General features: G+C 29.0%; 1 protein-coding gene across 4 annotated transcripts; it reads left to right on the top strand.

Annotated features, from left to right (window-relative positions):
* Positions 1–17,746: 17,746 nt before the first annotated feature.
* Positions 17,747–24,564, top strand: RLF (reduced lateral root formation). 4 transcript variants are annotated; one of them, XM_039043986.2, is made up of 6 exons: positions 17,747–17,993; positions 21,883–21,982; positions 22,135–22,519; positions 23,259–23,393; positions 23,857–23,907; positions 24,301–24,564. In XM_039043986.2, exons 2-6 carry the CDS (start codon positions 21,950–21,952, stop codon positions 24,375–24,377), a joined length of 681 nt encoding a protein of 226 aa, XP_038899914.1. In that variant the 5' UTR covers positions 17,747–17,993; positions 21,883–21,949; the 3' UTR covers positions 24,378–24,564. The 4 variants fall into 4 exon arrangements, with proteins under 4 accessions (XP_038899914.1, XP_090174153.1, XP_038899915.1 ...); XM_090318027.1 differs by having other exon boundaries at positions 17,779–17,993; positions 22,284–22,519; XM_039043987.2 differs by having other exon boundaries at positions 17,786–17,993; positions 21,886–21,982.
* Positions 24,565–25,531: the final 967 nt, after the last annotated feature.

Raw genomic sequence — 25,531 nt, 5'->3', positions numbered from 1 at the left:
GAATTGTTGAAAATGTATATTTAATTGAAAAAATTATTAGAAAAAAATGATGGGGGGTGGGGGGGGAATTTCCCCGCGAAATCCCCACAAGGAATCCCTGCTCCCTTCCCCGCAGAAAAATTCGTGGGGACGAAGAATGGAATAGAGGGGTCGAAACGAGGACAGGGAGGACTTTTCCATCCTCGTCTCGCCCCGTGGACATCTCTAGGTATATTCATACTCATTCTTTTTCTCTTCATGTTCTCAGGTAAGGGAAAAGACCATATGGCGAATGGCAGGAAGAATCTGTGACCCGACCATCACTTACGCCCTTATTTCTTTGTTTAAATTTCACATGATTTGGTTTAGTAGTCTAATTTTTTTTTTTAAAAAAAAAAAAAAAAAACTCTTGGTTAATTTATTTATTCATTCGTTAATTTATTTATTTGCTTGATTTATTTTAAATGAGAGTAAGGATACCCCAAACAGTGTTATTTTTTCTATGAATTTATTATTTTAGAGTTTATTTAATGGATGAAAAATTTTATTTCTTTTAAAAAATTTTCCTTCAAGAAATACACTATCAAACTTATGCATGCATGTAGTAGCGTCCTGAAGGTATAATAGAAAGTTGGATTGTTATAATTAGGGACCAAATGTACTTATTTTTAAAAACTGAAGGACCAAAAGAGTTATTTTTCCTAATTATATAACTTATTCTTAAGATATATATATTTTTTTAAAATGATAATTTACATTTTTGGTTTTTGGAGTTTGGAATTTGTTTCAATTCAATCTCTAACGGTTGAAATTGAACAATCAAATGCTCCATTTTGATTCTTGCTATTAACCACGTCATTTTTTTTTATAAAAAAATCCTATTAACCACGTTTTTAGTCTTATAAATTTTAAATAAATAATAATGATCATAACTATTAAAATAAAAATATAATTATAACATTAAAAACATTTCTCTCACATTCTAAATTGTTTCTTTAGTACAATTGGAGGTAGGGGCATTCCGGCCACAGACCTTGTGAATTCTAATATTGGCTTTTTAACTCTTAATATCAAATTAATTATTTTTTCATTAATTAGTTAATAATTAATTAATTAATATTTTGATGATAACAAACATAAATTAATTTATTAACAATTTTAAGTATTTATTGCGTAGAGCTCGAAACAACAATTCTATCGCAATTTGAATCACTCAAATCGGAATTTAAAGAAAAAAGATATGACCGAAACAAGTCTAACAAAAATATCTTGAGCTGATGATGTGGCATAATTTTTTTAATCAAAGTAGACCAATTGAAAGGTACCACTTGGAGCAATGAAGGAGGGACACATGGTGACCTTTTGATTTTTGGATTGGTTTTAAAAAAATTAAATTTTAAAAAAAATTAATTTAATATTATTCTATGTTTGTGTCTAACGGTTAGTTTTGGACATATGGTGGACATTTATTTTTTTGTTGTATCTTAAAATAAATTATTTTAAAAAACATATATTGTTATATTATTTGTTTGTTTGTATCTAAAGACTAGTTTATTGTTTGTATCTAAAGACTAGTTTTAAATTTTCACCACCCAATTTTCTTTTACCAATATCCAATTGCCCAAATTTAATTTGGTTTTCACCTATCCCATCTCTTTTTAAACTCCCCATCTTCTCCAAAATTAAAATAACTTTATTAATCTTCAATCCTCAATAACTCATCAAACCACCATTGTTGCTCTCTCTCAAGCTTCAATTTTCTTATTTTTCATCTTATTCTTGACAAAGGTCTATGTATTGTGAGGTTTGATTTGTTATGAGCTCAAAATTTGTAAACCCACTTTTTAGAGAGTTTCTCAAGTGTGTTCTTTGATTTTTCCAAACATCTTGTAAGGATGCTTTTGATAAAAGAAAAAAAAAGTTATAATGGTTCGATTCTAATCTATGGAAAGGATTAAGTTTACTCATGAACTCGCAAAAATAGCAGTGTAGCGGTTGGGCTATAATCGGTAGAAAAAGCCTGTGAAATCCTTATTCAAAATTCTAATAGGTGCTTGGAAAAGTGAATGTAGGTCAAGTTTGACCGAACCACTATAAAAAAAATTTGGTGTTAATTTCTTTATCCCTATACTACTTTAATTTTGCAATTAATGTGTTATTATAGTTTATTACATGAAATTAGTTGCAATATCTATGGATGAAGTTAATTCCTCATATTTATATATTTTGATTGATAGTTTTAAATTTCTACATTCATCATTAATATTGTTATTAGAATCAAATTGGGTGTATTATTAACTTCTTGATTATTTTGGGTTAAATTTATTTGCATGAATTTGTTGTTTAAATTAATGATTAACAAAAAGTTTGTTAATTTATTTAATTGAGCTCACATTATTTTTTTAAAAAAAATTAGTTTAATTAAATCTTATTCACCCATCTAGGGTTGTCATACCGATCCTAAGGTTAGTATCAAATAGAGGAGCTCTTCTACATAAATCAATTTTAAATATTATTTTGATATTTAAAGTATCTTATTAATATTTTGAAAAATTAGTTAAAAGCTTAATTGCTAGAGTTATATGGCAACTTTAGAAGGTCAATGTGTCGATACACATTCTTTCTTTAATGATAAAAGTTTTGATATTTAAAAAAATAAAATGAAAACATTTTTACTTGCTATTGATTTAATATGTTGTACGTTTGTGAATATAATTTGTCAAAACTAAAACTGAATGATAAAATGCTCTCTTTTAATGTCCAAGCCGTAAATATCATATATAGTACTTTGGATAATCAAGTATGTGGTAAAATTGCACAATTTGATTATGCATATGATATTTGAAATTTTCTTGGCAATATGTAAAGCATAGAAAATTCTCCTTGTAACTAACAATTTATTTAATGTGAAGGAGAATTGTTATTTAAAAAATCAACAAAAATTCTATGAAGTGGAAAAAGAAAAACATGATGGATCCTCTTTGTGCATAATGACTCATTCAGATAAAGATTCCGGTGATGTGAGTGATGAAAATGAGGTAATCCATAAAACTGCTTTTTACGATGAATTATATGATGCATTTGAAAGCATGCAATGTAGTCTAAAAAAACTTGGTTCTAGATATGTGAAATTATCAAAAAAAATTAAAAGGATTGCCTACCAAGAATGAATCTTCGATAAATGAAAATGCATGCTTGAAAAATAGAGTTAATGATTTGTAGTTGTAAGATGAGTGTTGTAGTGAAAAAATATATTGAACGATAAGATTAAGATTCTTGAAAAAGAAAATGATGAACTTAAATCTTTATTATGTGAAATGAAAATTAATTTAAATGATTTGAGGAATGGGAATGAAAAACTTATAACTTTCTCTTTGGAATTAAGTGATGAAATTGCTAGTTTGCAAAATGAAATTGTTAAGTTGGAAACTAGTAATACTTCTTCAAAAAAAGAAAAAGTTTCTTTTATGGACAAAATTAAATTTCTTAAATATGATGTTGATGGGAAAAACAATTTTTTTTCATATGCTTAAAGAAAAAAAAAATTGTTTGCTACAAGAGAGCATGAAATTGCAAAAGAATCTATTAAGAAATTGACTATTGGTGCACAAACGCTAGATTATTGACATAGGGAAACCTTGTATGTGTCGAGATGCTTTGCCTGATGTATCTAATGTTGTTGAAGTTAAATTTGTGCCAAAGCATGAAAAAGTTAAATATATTCATGAAAATTCAAATTGAGTGCATAAACAATTTAATGCTAGATCAGAATGTGAAATTTATAAATAAGCATGAAAATATTAAACCTATGTTCGAAAAATCAAAGTTTGTAGCCCATCATTCCCATGTTAAAACTAATTGTATGCATAATGGTAAATGTGTGTCTAATCATGAAAATATTAGAAATATGTACGAAAAACCAAAATTTGGCCTACATGTTCTTTTTGTGAAATTAAAGGTCATATTAGACTAAATTGCTTTAAATTGAAAAATACTCTAAGAAAAAATTTATTTGACAAAAAATGTGTGAAAAAACAATTAATAAAAGTAAACTCTTGCCTAACGTTGTATGTTATTCTTGTGGTAAAATTGGTCATAAATATCATACTTATTATTTGCCAAAAATCAATGTTAGTAATGTTGGTACTAATTTAAAATAAGTTCCAAAATCTTTGCTCATTAACAATGAAGAACCCAAGAAATGGGTACCAAAATCTTTTGGTTGAGCTTTCTTTGTAGGTATGATTCAATAAGCAATTGTTGCTTGAACTTCAAATTTGAAATATATTCAATTGGAGCAACTTTTATGGCTTGCTTGAATCCAAGAAAAGAAATGGTCTATTTGGTAAGTTTTATTTTTTGAATTATTGAGATAAGTATTTATATTAGTATCTCTTATTTTTGAATTATTGAGATAAGTATTTATATTAGTATCTCTTATGGAAATTATATCTCTTTAATGGTTTTGAAATATTTGAATTTGAATTCTTGAATTTCAGTGTCATTTTATTTATATGTCATGACCTATCTATGTGGCATCTATCTTTATTGCTTATTATTTGACTTTTTGGTCAATTAGTTACTTGATCTATCCTTGTATTTTCTTGAAAAGTTTTGAGCAAAAGGATATTGAGTCTCGCAAAAGATTGTCGTTATTTTGTTGATTGATATATCTTGTTTATGCTTTTGGATAGAATAGATTAAACTTTTATTAAATGTTTTTTTTTTTTTTTTTTTTTTTGCATAAGTTATGCATATTCTATGGCTTACTTTGTTGAATGAAAATTAATTGTGGGCATGTTATATGTCATATGTTGAAAATAATATGATATTGCAATGTTTGGAAACGGTTGTTAAATTCCTTTTCATAAGGGAGTATTTGAATTGATTTACTTTCTTTGATCCCTCTTAGCATTTTATTCAAGATCGGTATAAATATATTTGTTATGCTCATGCTTATATTTGGTTGATAATGCTCTCTTTGTGATAGAATAGGTGATAATGTTGATTTGTTATTATTTGTTTTTTCAATAATTACTATTTGTATTATAATATTTGACATTTTGGTACCTCAATTGGTTAAATTACTTGAATGATTTTATGTTCTTGGAATTTATTGATTTCTTTAGAAGAAGAATACATATTTTTAGGTGGAGTTATACACTTTTACATAATGATATTGATCCTCCATATTCCTTTATTGTTATGTACTCCTATTATGCATATTGTCCAATTATCTTTTCAATGGGAGTAATTATCTTTGGAGTAAAATTATGGTTCATTTAAAAAATTATTTGATATTTCTACCCTCAGATTAAATTTGTGCAAAATATTTTTTTATCTCTTATTATTGAGGAGTGTTCAATTGATTTCAAAAGAGGGAGAAATTAGTGAAATTGTTCTTAAATAGAATCACCTTGAGCTTGATTGATTTCTTATGACGTCTCTTGAATTTACGTTGTTGTTGCTTACTTTTAGAAGACGGGTTGATGAGAGAAGAAATGCAAAATTATGTTTTCATGTTTTAAGGATAACCTTCATGTCTTTATATTATTTTTCTTAATTGTCTATTTTGATTGATTCCAAAAGGGGGAGAGGTAATAAGGAAAATAAAAGTATGTTGTTGTTGAATATATCATTTGTGTTCAAGTGACTTGAAATTATATGTGTGTTGACTGAGCATAAAAAATATATTACATATCACGCATCATTTTGGATTTCATTTTTCTTGAGTTATTTGTCATCATTAAAAAGGGAAAAATTGTTGGTTTTTTTGTTCTTAATCTTTAATTAATTAATTAATATTTTGATAATAACAAACCTGAATTAATTTATTAACATTTAAAGTGTTTTGAAGTATTTATTGTGTAGAGTTCAAAACATGATTCCATCGCAATTTGGATCATTCAAATCGGAGTTTAAACAAATAAGATGTGATCGAAACAAGCTTAATCCACGAAACGGGCCATCTTAGTGGATGTAAACAGAGGACCACACAGCGACCATCTTGCACTCATGGGAAAATGCCGATTTCGAGAATCGAGTATCTACATATTCTGAGAGGATGTAAATGCGGTTTAATCCTATTTTTTGGCCTTTGCTTTTGTTTCACTTTTACAAAGTAACTTTATGCTTTAATATGAAAGTCAACATGTGGAACACAAACACATACTCCGGAAAGAGCGAGGGCTTTCTAACTCTGGTTCACCTTCCCTGTATGGAAGAAAACTTGTAAAAAGTCTCTTCCATTGTCAAGAACTTATGACGTGGAAGAATTTTTCTCATCAAAGTAGAAAGATGTCACTTGGAGTAATGCAGTAGTGACACATGCTGAGCTTTGATTTTTGGATTGGTTTTAAAAAGAAAATAAATTTAATATTATTTTATGTTTGTGTCTAATGGCTAATTTTGTACACATGATGGACATTTGTTTTTTGTTGTGTTTTAAAACAAATGATTTTAAAATATATAAATTATTATATTATTTTTTGTTTGTGTCTAACGGCTAATTGAGTTTAAATCTCTACCATTCAATTTTGTTTTACTAATATCCAATAGCCCAAATTGAATTTGGTTTTCATCTACCTCATATCTTTTTAAACTCTTCATCTTCTCCAAAATTAAAATAGCTTTATTAATTTTCAATCCTCCATAACTCATCACGTCACCATTATTGCCCTTTCTCCAAACTTCAATTTTCTTCCTTCATCTTATTCTTGAGAAAGGTCCATGTATTGTTAGAATTGATTTGTTGGGAGCTTAAAATTTGTAAATCCACTATTTTAGAAAGTTTCTCGAGTGTGTTATTTAATTTTTCCAAACATCTTGTAAGAGTTGCTCTTGATCCCAAAAAAAGAGTCGTTGTAGAGGTTCGATCCTAATTTGTGAAAATGATTGATAATTTGTGAAAATGATTGAGTTTACTCTTGAACTCGCAAAAAGAGTGGTATAGCGTTTGGGCTCTAATCCGTAGAAATAGTCAGAGAGATCCTTATTCAAAATCAATAGGTGCTTGGAAAAATATATGTAGACCGAATTTGACCGAACCACTATAAAAGTTTCCCTATACTACTTTAATTTTGCAATTAGTATGTCATTATAGTTTATTATATGAAATTAATTGCAATATTTATTTTTTAAGTTAATTGCTCATATTTGTGTATTTTGACCAGTAGATTTTAAATTTCTACATTCTTCATCAATCTTATTATTAGAATCAAATTGGGTGCTTTAAAAGTAGTATTATTAACTTCTTGATTATTTTGGGTTAAATTTATTTGAAATGACTTTATTGTATTTCAAATAAATTGTTAGCAAAAAAAAAATATATTTTTTTTAATTGAACCCACATTAGGAAAAAGTTTTAATTAGTTTGATTAAACTCTATTCACTCCGTTCAAGGTTGTTATACCGATCCTACATCTAGTATATTCGGATGTCAATTGAATTATGTTTGATCTGACTAAGACTTTAAACTATTTTTTAAATATAATTTTCAAAATGGATGGACTAAAAGTGTAGTTAACATTAGGCTATTATTGAGCTAAAAAATGTTTTTCAAAGTGCTACTTTAAAAAAAACGAAAAACAAAACAAATTTTTTTATTGTATTTTCTCTATAACCTAAAAAGTAAGGGTATGTTTGGGGTGAAGATTATCATAAGATTATAATAACTACCTCTTAAGTAAATACTATTTTATATTCCCCAATTAACTACCGTCAATATTATTTCAAAACCCTCATTTGCTACCGTTTTTACTATTTTACCTTCATCATTTTTTTATTAATCATTATAGTGTTTATTATTTGCTTCTCAAACTAAAATAGTTTAGACCTTAAAACATATACTATTATAACTTAAACTAAAATAATCTATACCGCACGCTCACACTATTATAATCAACCTTAATAACCTATTATTATAATAACCAACTCATTGTCCCAAATGCTCCCTAAGTTGTGAGTTGACATTAGACCTAGACTCAACTGTAAGGGTTGTTTGGAGGCCCAACATGAGATAGTATATCCCCACATCCTATATCATCTCAGTGTTTGAAGGCCCATTATCTTATCTCACTGATTTTAATTGTTTGTGGACTCATTTTTTTTTTTTTGTATCTCACCGTCATTTTCCTTCCGTGTATCGTATACCATATCAATGCTTGGACATACTCGATCGTTCATATTTGATTAAAACTCTTCAGACATCAGAACTTCCCACATCGTATATGATCTCAACACTACAAACAATCCCTAAATATATACAAACTCATAGGGCAAAACAGGAAATGTCAACCACTTTCTTATTAAGCCCCACACCAACCCCAAAAATTACGACAATCTTTTCCCCGAACTTGTCGGTGTCATAACGCTCGTAGTTCTAATGCTACTCGACTTTTTGCCGCGTATTTGAGACACACGCGCTTCGCTCTTGGCCCACTTGAATAAATAAAGCAATTTAATTTGGCCGATACAATGTATTTATTCTTTTTGCATCAATGCCCTCCAACCTTTACTTTATTTCCATTTCTCCCCAAATTTAAGTGCATTTAATTTTACTATTGAAATAAGAAAATCCCTCGTCTCAAAAATTTCTAATGTGACCAATGAAATTAAATATATTTAAGTTTTTTATATAAACAAGTAGAAAATAAATATTCTTTATAAAAAAAAACAATGCATTTTCAACTCTATGCCTACCCAATATATTATATTTAATCGGTTGGCATGGGTAGAAGGATGAATACGTCATTATTTATTAATATCTTTTTATACTCGATTTGATTTTGAATTTTGACTTATTAAAAAAAACATTTATTACTATAAATTCATTCTCTGAATAAATTTGTTTACTTTAAGAAACTCGTTCAATTTGTCTATTTATTTAGTATATTTCATTTTAATCATCTATTTGTATTATTTTAACTTTTTTTTTTCAATGTCAATTTGTGAAAATGATATTTGCTATATTCATAACTTCAAGAAATTTAATGAACCGTCTAAATTCATGTAAATTTAAAATTTATTGATCTTTTGAAAAAATCAATAATTTATTTTAGTATGTTAATATGATTTTGAGTTGATTTTATATGGAATCAAATGAAAATATAAATTACTTAACCTATGACCTAAATTGATTCACTTATAAAAAATAAGTTTAGAATTTGAATCGGTGTAATTATTAGTTGAGAGATTTTAATGGTTAGTAAATTTTCATTCATTTGGTCTGAATATTATTTGCAACTTGGAAGATCAAATTGGTTTACAAATTTTCAATCTAGTTTATTTTAGACATCGGAAGGACATTGAGACATTTCCCTCCAATGTCTGTGGAAATAAATCATAATATTTGTAATTTTATATTTTTCTTTTTTTAATACCACTTGTGGAATAAGAGATTGAATCTCCAACCTCTAGAGATAGATATTGTACCATTAATACTTAACCAATCTCACTTTGATTTTTAACTGTATATTCAAATTTTATAAATATATGTTGATATATATTTGTTTGATTGATTTTAGAATTAAAGAATCACAAACATTTCAGTTTGGTTGATGTATCTGACACATCATATACTTAGACATTTCGATAATGAACGTGAACCAAACATTTGGTAGTATAGTAGATATAAATGTGTTAGGCATTAAAATGGTGCAAAATAGTGGCTGATGTATTCTACATGGGTACATAAACAAATGCAAAATAAGACATGACTTAATAAATTTTGCGTGTGAAATATATCACGTACTCATTCTTTAAAATTGTAAATTCATAAATTTATTGATTTTGAATTTTCATATCATATGGGAATGATACAAATTTTTTTCAAATGCATATTTTCATAAATGTTTTTTTTTTCAATTGGTTAGTAATCATAAACTTTATGATTCGAATCTCCCTACTTCAATTGTACCTACAAAAAAGTATTTCAAGATTTACAATCTTAACCTCTATTTTCACTAAATATTCACTTTTGGTCTTCGTAATTAAATTGTGTTAATAAATTAAAAATCCTTAAAAGAATTATAATTAATTAAATTTCAATATTTTTATCATTTTTAAAATCAAAGTTTTATTTTCTAATTATTTTAATTAATTTATAGAAGTTGACGTTAAAGATTAAAAATAAGTATTTAATGAAAGATTAAGATTAAAAAAGTAAAATCTTTAAATTTTGGGACCAAATTGAAACAAAATTCAAATATCAAGAATAAAATTGTAACATTTTGAAATTTATAGACTGTATTGAAACAAAACTCAAAACTTAAGTACTAAATGTGTTAACATTTTAAAACCTAAGAATCAAATATAAACTAGAGGTAAAACTTAAAAACAAAAAATGTATTACTCCCTGAGACTCCGTTTCATAACCATTTTGTTTTTTAAAATTAAATCTTTGAACACTAGTTCCATTCCAAATTTCTTCATTTATTATATACCTTTCATGATTGGTTTAAAAAATAAAGCCAAATTTTAGAACTAAAAAAATAGTTTTATCGTTTTTGTTTTTAGAATTTGTCGAAGAATTCAACATATTATAATTAAGAAAGGTGCAAAACATTCTAACAGGTATGGATGAGATAAGTTTAATTTCAAAAAATAAAATAATTATCAAACGAGACATAAATATTTTTTTTTTTTATAACAGTAACGTATTTATTGCTTGCCAAGGTTCTAAATAAATAAATAAATAAAGATAGTCGCGTTAGAAGGCAGACGAAACGAAAAGCGAGTAGGAGCGAGCAGCCTGAGGAAAATTCCAACAAAGCTGAGCGCAAAGCCAGCTGTTCCTATAAATACCAATCCCTCAACGTTCTTCTTCCGTTCCCCAACCATAAATTTTCTCTCTCTTCGTCTCTCTTCCTCTCTCCTCCATTTTTATGGGCTTTCTTTGGGACGTCTTCTGATTCTTCTTCAATCGCTAACTTCCATCTCTCTCTCATAAGAGAGATCCGTTTCTCTGTTTCACGTTCTGTTTCCCATTCCTATTCCGATCGTTGCAGAGATTTCTATTCCTTTCCATCGGCGTCTCCATGGGGAAGTTCGTCGAGATGCTTGACGCCGGTGTCAGGATTGTCGCCAGATTTCATTCGCATTGCCCTCAGACTGGCCGGATGTACTACCATCCGCCGGTTAACTCCGACGACAGCCACCATTCCGAGGAGTTTCGCCTCAGCGGCGGCGATGCGTCGTCTCATCAGATTGTTCGTTGCGGTGCCGAGCCCACGGCTGCGGTCGTAGTCGTCAGCGTTGAGAGTAATGAGTTCATTCTTTACTCTGTCTGATTGTGATTGTTTAAATGGAGAAGTTCTGGAATGTTCCTGAGAGATTTCTCTTCGATCGTGAAAATTTGAAAAATAATTTTCGATTCGTTTTTTCTTTTGCTATTCTTATTGTTGACGATGATTTCAATATTTTAATTATTTTCATGACGATGATGATTATCGAAATTGATGCTTTTACAAATCTACCGATTTCTGGCCAAGTGTTCTTGTTTTTTTCTTTTTCTTTTTTTGTTTTTTTTCCTGTCCCAATAAAGAAGGCGAGAAATTCTGGGGGAAAATGTTTATCTCGTTTGGTAACGTGGAAAAGAAAAGAAAAGAATCTGTATCGAATCAAAATTTCCATTTTTTTTCTTCTTTTTTCTTTTTCCTTTCACAAAGAGACTTTGCATTCAAGCTGGATATTATTAATATTTATAGCCATAACATTTAAATTTTGATTTGGATTTCAATTTAATCAATGTTATGATTTTATACTTACTCTTAAATTTTATTTCAATTTTGTTAAGTTTGAAGATTTATGATTTTTCACTACATATTAATATTCAGTCTATAGTTTTTTTTAATTTATTTTTTTTTTTTGATAATTTAGTGATAGTAGAATATACATTTGAATTTGATATTGATAGTACAAGCATTATGTCATCTATACTCATTTTATCAGTGTTTATTAATTATTAATGGCAAGGTTAAAAAATTATAATTAATTAAGTTTTTTTTCATCACTATTAAAATTAATTTTACAATTTCACTTTTTAATTATGCAAAATATTGATGTGAGTATTTAGTGAAAAACTGAGGTTAAAATTTTATCTTGAAATTTAGGACCAATTTAGAACAAGAATCAAATCTTAAGAGTATAACTGTAACATTGTCAAATTTATGAATTAAATTGAAATGAAAGATCGTAACATTTTAAAATCTAGCTACCAAATGGCTAGGCTTAAAACCTAGGGAACAATAAGGTTCTCCTTTAGTAAATCTTGAATTTAGTCTCTTGAAGTTAATTTTATTAAAATCGGTCAAGAAAATACAATATTCAAATATGTTTCTAAAATCTATAGTGAAAATTGAGTTGTTTTCAAATATAGAAAAATGAACCAAAATATTTATAAATTTAACAAAATGTCATGGTCTATCTGTGTTAGATATTAAAGTGACATTTGGATTATGAGAATTGAGATGGAAATAAGGGTCGGAATGTGCAAGGGATACACTTCCCTGTATTGGTACAAGTTTTGAAGTTCTAGGCATGATAATAAATTATTTTAATGCATTCCTTATATCCATAAAAAAGTGTAGCTTTTTTTAATGCACAGTCTTTCTCATACCAGGAGTAGTATGCTATAAAGTCGTTGTTGTTGCTCATTGGTTTCTAGTCTACTACGATCTTTCTCTCTCTACTCATATACTAAAAAATGCTTGCGAAAACCTTTTTTTCCAAACCCATTTTTTAAAATTGTTTTCCCTAAAACGGGGGTGGATGTTGCGAGAGGCATTCGATGGGCCATCGGCATTCCGTATTCGGATTGGCTGACTTGTTCGTGAGCGGAAACAAGTGCTGCACAATCGCTAAGAGAAACTTTCGAAAGTGCGATTGTGACAGTTGCTCTCTCTCCCCATTTTTAATACGTGATTTTATTATTTTATTTTATATTATTAAAATTAATTAATATATGAATATTAAATTTACATTTTAGAAAATTATATTAAATTTTTAATTATAATATTTGAATTTAACTATTCCAGATAAATTAATTATATAATAAACCGTAAAGAATTAGTATTGTTAATTCATTAATAAATCATATATATATAGTTAATTAAATATTATTATGATTAATTTTTTTTTATGAGATTATTTTTTAATAATTATAATTAATTTATCATTGATTAATTATAATTAATTATTTTTTAATCGTAAAATGTTATATTTATTTTTTAAACTGATTTCGATTGTTCTATTAATTAAACATTGTATTTATATAAATTCATCAAATTGATACATCAAAATATGTAATCAAGTAACTAGTCATAAATTATTCATTTTACAAGCACTTGTAATTAATAATTTAGTTAAAATTATTATTTGATAGTTAAATAATTCACTTTGCTCAAAATTTTGAGTTGAATTTATTGTTTATGAATTAAAATATCAAAGTTTTATAGAGACATCCACGATTAATTTTATAAATAAAATACAAAGCTAATTTGTTACCCTAATTTTTTTATAATATTCTCACGTACAACACAATCATCTTTAATTTTCAACGATCTTATTACCAAACTTTTAGTAGTTTATATGCGTCTATCACTAATAGACAATGATATTTTACTACATTTATAAATATTTTTAGTAGTTTGAGATTTAAAATAATTCATCGTGAAAATACTAATGGTTAATAACAAATTTTTTTTCTCTAAAAAAAACAACAACACAAAATAAAAACTAAATTTAAGGTTTAATAAAACGGTGACTAAATTTGAACCTTTGAAAATGGAAACTAAAATTGGATAATGATACTTTAACCCTTAAATAATTTAATCTGACATTTGGGTTCTCTGTCATTCCACCCGTGATCCCAAAGAAAAGTTAAATTGCCATTTGTGTCTTCATTGTTTGTGTTTATTTTATTTTAGCCTTCTAGTTTTGAAATTTTCAATTTGGATGTTATATGCTTCAATTTTAAGAATGTATTTGAAATATATTTTTAAGTATTTAATTTAAAAAAATATGTCATTTTAGAAAAAAATTGAAGTATTTGATAATTTCTCAAAATAGCTTTTAAGATTTTAAATAAACATGAGTTTTTTGAAAAACACTTTTTTATTAAGTGAATCCAAACGGACCATAATTTGTAGTTTTGTTGAATCTTTCTAAAATACACTATTTTGGTTTTTTAGTACAACAATTACAACGTGAGGGATTGAATTTTCAACTTCTTAAATTAGAGTACATGTCAATATCATTAAACTAATTTCAGCAGTACACTATTGTTATTTTGACCAAATTATTAAGATATAACGACAATAGAAGTGTTTTTTAAATTTAACCCAAGTTCAAGATTTGTATTGGAAAAACTAAAATCGTAGGGACTAAAATTACACTTATCAAAATAATATTCCAACTTAAATAAATCGTAGCCATGTTTGTTATATTTTTATTTATTGGTTTGTATTTTTGTCCCTTCAAATTTTACAACAGTAAAATGAGAAATGGATTTATGGATGAGAAAATAAAGTATATTGATTGAAAGTTATTTTGAAATGGTTTCATTTCAAAATATTATCTTTAATCGTTTAAAATCAATTTTAGGTTTAATTTTAATGTTTATGTTAGTATACTATTATAATTTATTTTGAATGATTAAAAACATTTTTGGAGTAATTTTAAAAATGACAAAACTGATTTTAACTATTTCAAAACCACTCCCAAACATGTCAAAATTATCACTAATATTAATATTAAAAGTGATAAAATCATGTTTCTCGTATTCAAAATCATTTTCAAACATACATTTACTTATTTAAATTCAATTTATTATGTGTATTTACACTTTTAAATACATTTTTATACCATAAAAAATAAATCAGTACGATTAAAAACATAGTTCAAATGAAACAATTTTAAAAACAACAAAAGTAATTTTAACAATTTTCAAACATTTTCCATACATGTTGCAAGTATGTGTATATTGTCCACACTTCTCTTTTAGTTATTCTCGTTTAAACATTATATTAAATTATTAAATTTTCATACTAACAAAGGGTGTAAAATATAAACATTAAGCCAGATTCTAAGAAGGTTTCTTTTAGTACAATCGAGGTAGGAAAATTCGAACCATAAACCTTGTAGTTTATAGCACACTCAAATATCTAATCGAACTATGTTCGGTTTGATTAAACTATTAGTTGATTATATAATTTGATGGAATATTCTTGAATATATGCTTATATGGACAATTATTATGAATAAAGAATAATTTAAGGTTGCGTAATTAATAGGAGCCACTCTTTTCAAACCTAGGTCGAAATTCCTACCTACTATATTATATATTATGTGGAATAAAGAAAAAAAAAAAGCCTTATTTGTTGGATGAGTTGATTATGTATTGTGGCAGAAAATTTTGACTTTACTAAAAAAATAATATGCATATACCCACTATAAGAAGCTCATAGGGCATGAGGGAAAAAAAAACCCTAAAATTTCTGCCACTAAATGTGGAAGAACTTAATTATGTATGAAAGGAATTTTAATATGGTCTTCTAGATGTTCATAAGTTTTTTTTTTTTTTTTTTTTTTTTTTTTTTTTTTTTTTTTTTTTTTTTTTAATATTGTAGAAGGCATTTAGGATTGATTTGGTGTAAAGAATCTCATACGAGGAAGATTATAAATTCATTTTGATTGAATTGAATTCTAAGGTACACTATTTTTTAAATTCTCTTTACTTGCTTTTAAAAATAAGTAAATGAATCTAGAATGCTGGTATTTTTGCTCCTCAAAATGGTACAATAACTCAAGTCAAATCAATGAAAATATTCCAAATCAGTCAAATTGACCACAATACAATTAACATATAAATATGTGAATAATCATAAGGTTTGTGGTTCTAATCTTATACTCCAGTTTTACTTTTAAAAAATGGAGCTGGATTAAATTATTTGGTTAAATCCTTTAATTTATAAAATATTCTCAATTTACAATTCAAACCACTACCAAATTAAAAGCCTATCCACCAATTAAATGCAAGTATATGTTGAAGAAAGAAAATATTTTTGAATTTATTTTTTTTTAAAAAATTACATTTTTATTTGAAGAGATGTTTTTAATGTTTGGTTTCTCGATTTTCTATAGGTATCTTTTAAGTCTGCAAAGATTTTAAAATAGGTTAAAAAAAGTTGAGAAATTGTCAAAAATAGTACGAATTGGTTTTCGTCTTACAAAATTAGTATACTTTTTGAAAACTTATAAAAATGGTTTTTCTCAATCCATCTCGGACAAGGTCGTCTGTGAGATTTTAGTTAAAAATTCAACTTTTCCAACTTATAGATTGTTTGAGGCTTTCTCGATACACTTTGTCAGATTATACACCCAGATTATGTGCATCGATGCTAATCTCAGGAAAAATAATATCGAGATTCTATATATTTGAGCTTTTTCAATAAAATCTCAGACATAATTAACACTAAAATTCATATATTTGAGCATTGTCAATGGAATCTCAGGCAAGATTAACATCGAGATTCTAAAATTTTGAAAAATTAGTAATAATTTGATATAATATTTAGTAACATAATCGACTTTGGAGAAAATCCAAAAATAATATAAGATTTTGGAAGATTACATTAAAAAAATAGCAAATTTCAGTGTATATCGAGAAGTCCAAAACAATCGATAAGTAAAAAAAAATATATATTTTTAATTAATTCTCGGTGGTCGATCTCATTCGAGATGAATCGAGAAAAACTATTTTTACGAATTTTCAAAAAGCATGATAGTTTTGTAAGGTGAAAACTTAACTGTGCTATTTTTGACAATTTCTTAAAAAGGTTACTAAACATTTTTATTTTTTTTAATATAATTAATTTAAATATAAAAAATATTTTAAAATATTTACACCGTTTAAAAAATGCTATTTATAAAATTAAAAATAATTTGAGAGAGGTGATAATTTCTTAAAATTGTTATTTTTAGTTAATACAATAAAAAAAATACTCCAAGAATTAAATATATCCTAAAAAATTTGAAAATTAAAAAGATATATTTTAAAAATGAACAACCAAATGTATTTATTTTAAAAATTCCAATAGCTAAAAAGTTACCTTCTAAAAATTTAAAAACTAAACACAAATTCTTTAAAACTCAAATCTAAAAAGACAAGTTTTCCAAATTTTTCTCTAGAAATTTGTAATTGTACTTAAAAACTTTACTCAAATAATGGTTTTATCGAGTAGAAATCACTAGCCTACTTCTATAAAGTAACAATTTAATTTCTAAACTTTAGAGTATAACGATTTAGTCTCTCGGTTTTTAATTTTGTAATAATTTAGTCCTTAAATTTTACTATGTAGCAATTTAATCTCTTGATTTTTAATTTTGTAACAATTTATAAATTTTACTGTGTAACAATTTAGTCCTTGTATTTGAAATTTGTAATAATTTAGTCCCTATTTTAAAAACTAGTAATAAGATTTAATGAAATCTTTTGTAATAAATAAACCAATAAAAATGTACATCATAAAATAATAAAAATTGATATATAATTTTGATAAATTTGTTTACGTTGGGGACTAAATTGTTACAAATTTAAAAATACAATGACTACATTATTACATACTAAAATCTAAGTACTAAATTGTTATAAAATTAAAAGTATAGAGACTAGATCATTACAAACTAAAGTCCAGGTCTAAATTATTATTTTTATAAAAATTTAGGGAGCAAAATTGATTTTTCATTTCTTTAAAGTCCAAAGAATATTAAGTCCCTGATATATTAAAAAAAAAAAAAAAAGAATATTAAGATGAAAAAAGGAAAAGACCAAAAAAAAAAAAAAAAAAAAAGAAAAGAAAGAAAACCTAACTACGGCAGCCGGTCATCAATTCTGTACGCAACATTCAACCATCCTTAATTCTTTTTTTGCTTTTTATAGACGAGATTGGGGATCTCGGATTCCGGCCAAAAGCTTTTACTGGATCGCCGGCGTTTCCACGGCCGATTCTAATTCAGTAAGTTTCTTGACATTTCTTCTAATGCATTGACATTTACGTTCTCTTCCTAATTTCAAGTTTGAATGTTAGAAATTATGTGGTTTTGCGTTCCCCTTTGCTTTCATTTCCGTTTCTGTTTTGTCAAGCGATTTGGGTAGCTTTACTTTTGATGTTTTTTGTCTCTCTGTTATGTCATGTTTTCGTTCTGAATTCTTTATTCATTCCTCTCGTGTGTTTTAGTTCTAAATCTCAACTAGTGTGAAACCTCTTAGTTCTCTTCTGATGCCGTGATTCCATTTTAGGGGTTTTACCATTTTGCTATTATATACGATCAAACGATAGTACTGGACGATTCGATAAAATTTGATTCAGAAATACGCTTTGAACCAGCCATTAGATGCTTTGTTTCAACTCACGCTGCGCAGTTCTGTATCGAGGAGTTTAACATCATGGTTTAGTTCACGTTAGTTGTGTTTAGGTGATAAATTGGTGCAGTTCACGAATCCAAAAGCTCTACCCCCTTCATTCCTATGATAAATGTTAAAGTGCCGATTTGGTTTTAGGACGGTTGACTTTCGAGAATCTCCATAGTTTACTGCATTTGTTAAGATTATTGCAAAAATGTTGGCCAATCGCGTGAGAAGGGTGCTTCCGTCAACATTATCTGAAATGCAAGGTGCTGTTATAGTTGGGAGACAGATATTGGATCAAGCTCTTGTGGCTAATGAAGCTATAGAGGAGTATAGGCAAAAACTGAAAGAGGGAGTGTTATTTAAGATTGTCTTCGAGAAGGCCTATGATCACGTGGATTGGGATTTCCTGGACAAAGTGATGGAAAAGAAGGACTTCGATTATAAATGGAGAATGTGGATGTGGGGCTGCATAAGAAACGTGACTTTCTCTTTTCTTATAAATGGCAGTCCTAGAGGTAAAGTGGTGGCCACTAAAGGTCTTAGGTAAGGAGACCATTTATCCCCTTTCCTTTTCCTTCTTGTGGTGGATATTATGAGTAGCTTGGTGAGGAAGTGTTTGAAAGATGTATTTTTATCCCTGTTGAGGTGGGGGTGGAAAAAACGATTCTTTCACATCTCCAATTTGCAGTTAACATGCTTTTCTTTTGCTCTAGTAATGAGAACTCATTTTTAACTTTGAATAACATTCTAGCTGTTTTTGAAGAAATCTCGGGTTTGAAGATCAACAATGGGAAGTATAACATCACAGGGATCAATTGTGAGGAGTAGAAGTTTAAGAGATGGTTGGAGTTGGTAGGGTGTGAGATTGGACAGCTTCCCTCTTCCTATCTTGGCATTCGTCTTGAGAGTAATCCCAAGGCGATTGCTCTTCGGGACTCGGTGGTGGATAAAGTTAGGAAGAGATTAGTATCTTGGAAAAAAGGGTATTTTTCTAAGGCTGGAAGACTTACACTAATAAGATCTGTTGTGTCTAGCCTCCTTGTTTATTTCTTCTCCCTTTTCAAAGCCCCTTGTAAGGTGTGTAAGGGTTTGGAGAAGTCAATGCGTGATTTTCTTTGGGAAGGGGTTGAGGAAAGAAAAGGAAAGAATTCACATTTGGTTATGGGAGGTCAGAATTCACATTTGATTAGGTGGGAGGTCACTGAGTAGCCTATTGAAAAAGGAGGTCTTGAGATTGGAAATGTTAGGTTACGGAACAAGGCTTTACTAGCTAAGTGGTTGTGGCGCTTTTTTTTTTTTTTTTCCTTTCTTTTCTTTTCTTGAAACGGAAACAAACTTTTCATTGATATAATGAAGAGAAACAAGTGTTTATATTACAAGGAAACAGAGAGTCATACAACTCAAGAGAACTAAGGATTAGTAGATGGACTAAATTATCTCAACTAGGTTGACACAATCTTAGCACCCTCATCATATCCTATTAAAAAAAAAAAAAAACCACAAAATGGAACATATAAGTCATTAACAAAGCATCACAAAGGCTTTAAATATAAGCAACATAATTAAGTATTAGAAATAAATAAGCAACATAATACGATGGATGCCTCAATATACTCTGCACTTTTTAGAGAAAAAATCTTTAGGATTTTCCTTCAAAATCTTGATCAAATTCACTTTCAAGCCTTCCATCATTTGGGATGATAAAGGGAGGGACTGTTTTTTTTCCACATCTTCCACGAAAAAGTCGGATTCCACTCGCCAAGAGCAAAAATGCTGATTATTGATGCTACAACTTTTGATTTCCATAGTAGAAGATCTTTGAATTTCTAGTGAAAAGAGTTGTTGGAGTTGCGGCTATTTAGATCTGAGGAGGCCGTCAGAGCTAAGGAAGGAGAGAGAGAGAGGAAGAGAGAGAAGGGAGGAGAGAGGAGAGAGTGACTTGTGGCATTTCTATTTCGAGCCCAACTCTTTATGGTGTAAGATTATTGTAGGCAAATACACCTCGTGGTTGTCCAAGCGGTTTAAAGGTTCTCACTGGAACTTATGGAAGGATATCTCAAAAAAGCTCCCGCCTTTTGCAGAGTTTATTCAGTGTGTGGTGGGAGAGGGGAGGGATACTTATTTATGGGAAAATCACTGGGTGGGTGAGAGACCTCTTTGTGCTTTATTTCCTAGGCTCTACCATTGGTTGATTCTTAAAAAGCACGTTGTTGCTGACTTTGTCGTGTGGTTTGGGAATTCACGTTCCTTCTCTTTTGGGTTTTGTTGTAACCAATCCGATAGGGAGGCGAAGGATGTTGCTTCTCTCCTTTCTCTGCTTGAGACTCACTCTTTTAGGCACGGGAGAAGGGATGTGAGGGTTTGGAGACCCAATCCTTTGGAGGGGTTCTCGTGTAAGTCCTTTTTTCAGAATCTTGTGGACCATTCTCCCTTAGATGTCTCAATCTTTTTGATCCTTTGGAGAATTAAGGTCCCCAGGAAAGTGAGGTTCTTCACTTGGCAAATTTTACATGGTCGTGTGAATATGATGGATCGTCTGAGGAAGCGCTCCTTGCTTGCTGGGCGGTTCTATTGCATTCTTTATCGGAAGGTGGAGGAAGATCTGGATGATATTCTTTGGTGTTGTGAGTTCACTAGCTCTGTTTGGGAGGGTTTTTTTTTTTTTTGTCAGGAGTTTGGCTTTTCGATTGCACGTTAGAGGGGAGCTATTGCTATGTTCCTCCTCGATCCACCTTGGGGAAGAAGAGTCGCTTTTTGTGGCTTTTGGAGGTGTGTGCAATTGGGTGGGTGTTGTGGGGGAGCGTAATAATAGGACTTTTTGGGGATGGATAAAGACCCTAGTGAGGTTTGATCTTTGGTTTGTTTTCATGTTTCTTTGTGGGCTTCGGTTTCGAAGACTTTTTGTAATTATCCTATAGGTATCATTTTGCAAAGTTGGACTCCTTTCTTTTAGGAGGTTTCGTTTGTGGCCGGGGTATTTTTGTTGCCCTTGTATTCTTTCATTTTTTCTCAATGAAAGTTGTTATTCTTATCGAAATAAAAAATAGTTTTCTGCATTTGTTCAATCTTCTTACCTTTACTTTCACAAGATAATGACAGTGTTTATATCCTTATAAGAGTAAGATCAATTTACTGAAGTTCTACAATGAGTTTAATGTGAACCATCATGGGATGGCCTAGTGGTAAAAAGGAGACATAGTCTCAACAAATGGCTAAGAAGTCAAGGGTTCAATCCATAGTAGCCACCTACTTAGGAATTAATTTCCTATGAGTTTCTTTGATACCCAAATGTTGTAGGATGAGGCGGGTTGTCTCATGAGATTAGTCAAGGTGCGCGTAAGCTGGCCCGGATACTCACAGATATAAAAAAAACAATGAATTTTAATGTGCTGATTTAGAAATAAGTTCACTAACACTAGTTAAATAAATTGCATTTCACCTTATTATTTGAAAACATATATCAAATTTAAATGACTTCTGATATTGTAATGCAGCAGAACAATTTCTTGAAGTTGTGGGTTGGAGAGAAGTTGCTTGAAATTTGAGAGTAAATAGGCTGCGATGGATTCTGAAGATGACTTCACATTTTGCCAGGCAAGTATAATTTTTATGCTATAAAATTAGGTTTTAAGTTTTCAACTCAATGACGTGCATTCTTCTTTCTATCTTTCACCTTCTACAGTCAGAAAAATGTTTTGTCTCCAACCTAAGTTATATTATGGTTACTGTCACGAATATATTAGTAGGTGGGTTTACCTGAAAGAAATAATAGAGAGGCAAAGGATCTTGCATCAGATATAGGTGATATTACCTTAAGGGATGAATTGGCAAATGGCACCGTTAGTAGGACTCACGTCATTTGGAATGACAAATTGTCGAACAATATCACTTCCAGAAAGCAGGCAACAGTTGGTTCCTTGGATTTCAACGTTATTGATATGTCGTCTTCAAAACAATCAAGTACGTTGTCAACAGAAGAGGTGCCAAAAGATGCTGGAAAGGTTGTGAAGAATTCAGGAAAACAGGGGATTGCTGTGCGTAAGCCTGCAGCTCGAACAAAGGTTCCTTTTGAGAAGGGGTATAGTCAAATGGATTGGCTTAAGCTTACTCGAACCCATCCTGATCTTGCAGGTATTTGTGGAAATGGTACCTTGTTAAACTGCCATGCATTTTGGTATTATGATTTGCTCGAGCATATCTAGCACCTCTTGTATTCTTCTTGTTGATTATGGCAATTTTGTATCTTTTGATTTGGTGAAGAACACTTTTAGTCCAAACCAACAATCCAACCCTTGAATTTAGTTTTTAATAATCTTGCTCCTTTAATTTAAAAATGGTAACAATTTAGTCATTGTACTTTTATATGTAACCTTTTAATCTCTTTTGTGACGAGTTCAGTCAAAATTAAGTGATAATGATGACCTAACCTTTGTAGTTTATAATTTCATTTGGTTTCCAATTTAGAAATCATATTAAACTTTAAAAATAATTTTCACAATAGGGATTAAAATCATTACTAAATTCTAACATACAAGGACTAAATTGTTACATTAAAAAAATTAGGGATTAAATTATTACAAAGTTGAAAGTATAGGGACTAACTTGTTGGAAATTGAAGTACAGAGGGCTTCAAATAGTTTTTAACCTTAAGTTTGTGACCCTGGCACATTGCTTTAAGTTGATGTTCATACAGAGGATCCACTGGCATTTTTGTTGTGCCTACATCAGAATTAATAGGATTGTTGTTATTTTTGTTGCAAAATAGGTCCGTTGTATTGTGTACATGATTACTGGTAGGCTAATGCTATTAATTTACCCCTTGAGAAATAATGCTATTAATTTTGAGCATTTGTTCCTGAGTGTGGATTAGGGTTGAAAGGCCAGTCAAATAAAAGGCTTATCCCTATGAGTGAAGTTAAAGAACATCGGACTGAGGGCTCTATGTGGACCGTTCTGAAAGGTCGTGTGTATAATATATCTCCTTATATGAAGTTTCACCCTGGAGGTATGAGCATTATGCAATTTTTTTTCCATGTTAAAATCGTTTTTAGTGAATTTTAATACATTTGATTGTAGTCGGTGTGCCTGAGAGGTCAGAGATGGTAGAGTAGCATGATTAGTTTGTAATCCATGTTATGGTGTCTCATGTTCATGAGTTACCACTCTTGCATATAACTCCTAATATTTTATGTTTAAGAGGGCAATTGGCTACAACATCATGTTATCCAAGTCTTTGAAGGATGATTACTCTTTTATTCATGACCTAGATAGGTAGCTCCTAGCTTTTAGTTCTACTTATATATTGCTGGTTGATTCTCATATGTATTTCTAGTTATTGTTTGTTATGATTCTTGAAATGCATTTTTAAATGATGGTTTAGAGTTATTAGAATTTAGAGTACATAGAGATTTTCTTGGGTAGACTGTCCGACTCGGAGTTCTTGACCTTTTGACAAACTTCTTTATTAGGTGCTGATATACTCATGAAGGCAGTGGGAAAAGATTGTACATCTTTATTCAGTATCCTTGGAATTTTGTTCAGTTTTTTGTTATAAAGTTTCACTTCTATTTTTATGGAATCAGGGAATGTTCATTCTCAATTTGTTAAAATAATTTATGTCATCTTCAAAATCACTTCAGAATATGCTTTTAATCATACAAAATCAGTTTTAATGACGTGAAAGTTACATTTAAAAGTGAAAAATTAAATATTAAATTAATTTGGAGTGATTAAATGTATTTTGAAGTGAGCTTGAATATGACAAAAGTGACTACAATAATTTCAGAATCATTCCCAAACATGCTCTTACTGCTGCCACCTACACCTGATTATATTTTCCGTGCTACTTCCATCCGTTTATATAATGAATCCTAATTGTGGTCGATAAGTTGGCCTTAAACAACAATCTATAGATAAATATCACGCTTGGGTGAATGCTGAATTTTTGCTGGAGAAGTGTCTAGTTGGCACTTTGGATGATAGCCATTGATAGTTTGTTGACATGTAGCCTTCGACCATGTTTATATGGTGTATTGTATTTGTCAAAAGAATAAATAATTTGGTATCATAATGAGTTTAGAGCTCACAAACCTACTTGAAGGTTTCGATGGAAGATACTATATACCTGGATTTTTATTCTCAATTAAGTTCCAAGATATATTTGTTATTCTTTTTTACTTTTGGTTGCATCATTTTAGGCATATAAAGTGATGAATTTTCTTGATTTTTGTTTCAATTGCTCGATTATTCTCATGAGAACTTGTTAGACGATATTTCAAGGCTCTCACATGATAGAAAATTCGATTATCTTGAGTTAATACAGAGAGGTTTAATCGGACAATGTGTTTATTTATATTGCAACTACTTAACACTTGATTTTATTCAGATATCTGAAAGGTTTGTAAGATTTTAATATTCTAGGTTGGTAGACCCTATGATATATTTACTCATTTTTAGAATATTAAGTTTGTAAGAATTAAGTATTTTTCCTAGGAAATAAATTCAAAAGAGCACTTATATATATAAGATTGGTAGTGGGATTATCATGTCCAAAATTTGTTATTTGACTACTCAATTGAAAATTATATATTATTTTCTTAAAAAAAAAAAAGATATATCGTTTGCTGGTTAATATATTTGAATCCAAAATAAAAATCAGCTAAGTATTACATTTTCTTGTTCAATTTTTACAAGTAAACAAGTTCAATCCTAAGTAAAAATTTAGAACTAACCAAGTTTTACTTCTGTTGAGCTTTCCCAAAGAGAAAATCTAGTTTTTATCAGTTTATATAGTTGAAATAAAAGAGAAAAGTTTAGGCTTCGTTTGATAACAATTTTATTTTTATATTTGTTTTTGAAAATTAAGTTTATAAATACTACTTTCACCATCAAGTTTCTTCCTTTGTTATCTATTTTCACCTATGATTTAAAAAATCAAATCAAATTTTGAGAACTAAAAAAAAGTAGCTTTCAAAAAGTTGTTTTTATTTTTGGAATTTAACTAAAAATTCATACTTACTTTTAAAAAAGATGTAAATCATTGTAAGAAATGTAGATGAAATAGGTTTAATTCTCAAAAAACAAAAATAAAAAATCAAATGATTACTAAATGGGATTTTAATTTTTATTGATTTATATAGTTAA

This window comes from Benincasa hispida, chromosome 9 (assembly GCF_027475165.1).
Source record: "Benincasa hispida cultivar pf3 chromosome 9, pf3_genome.v1.1, whole genome shotgun sequence".
Taxonomy (NCBI): Eukaryota; Viridiplantae; Streptophyta; class Magnoliopsida; order Cucurbitales; family Cucurbitaceae; genus Benincasa; species Benincasa hispida.
The sequence above is the reverse complement of the archived record's forward strand: the minus strand, read 5'-3'. Positions and strand labels throughout refer to the sequence as shown.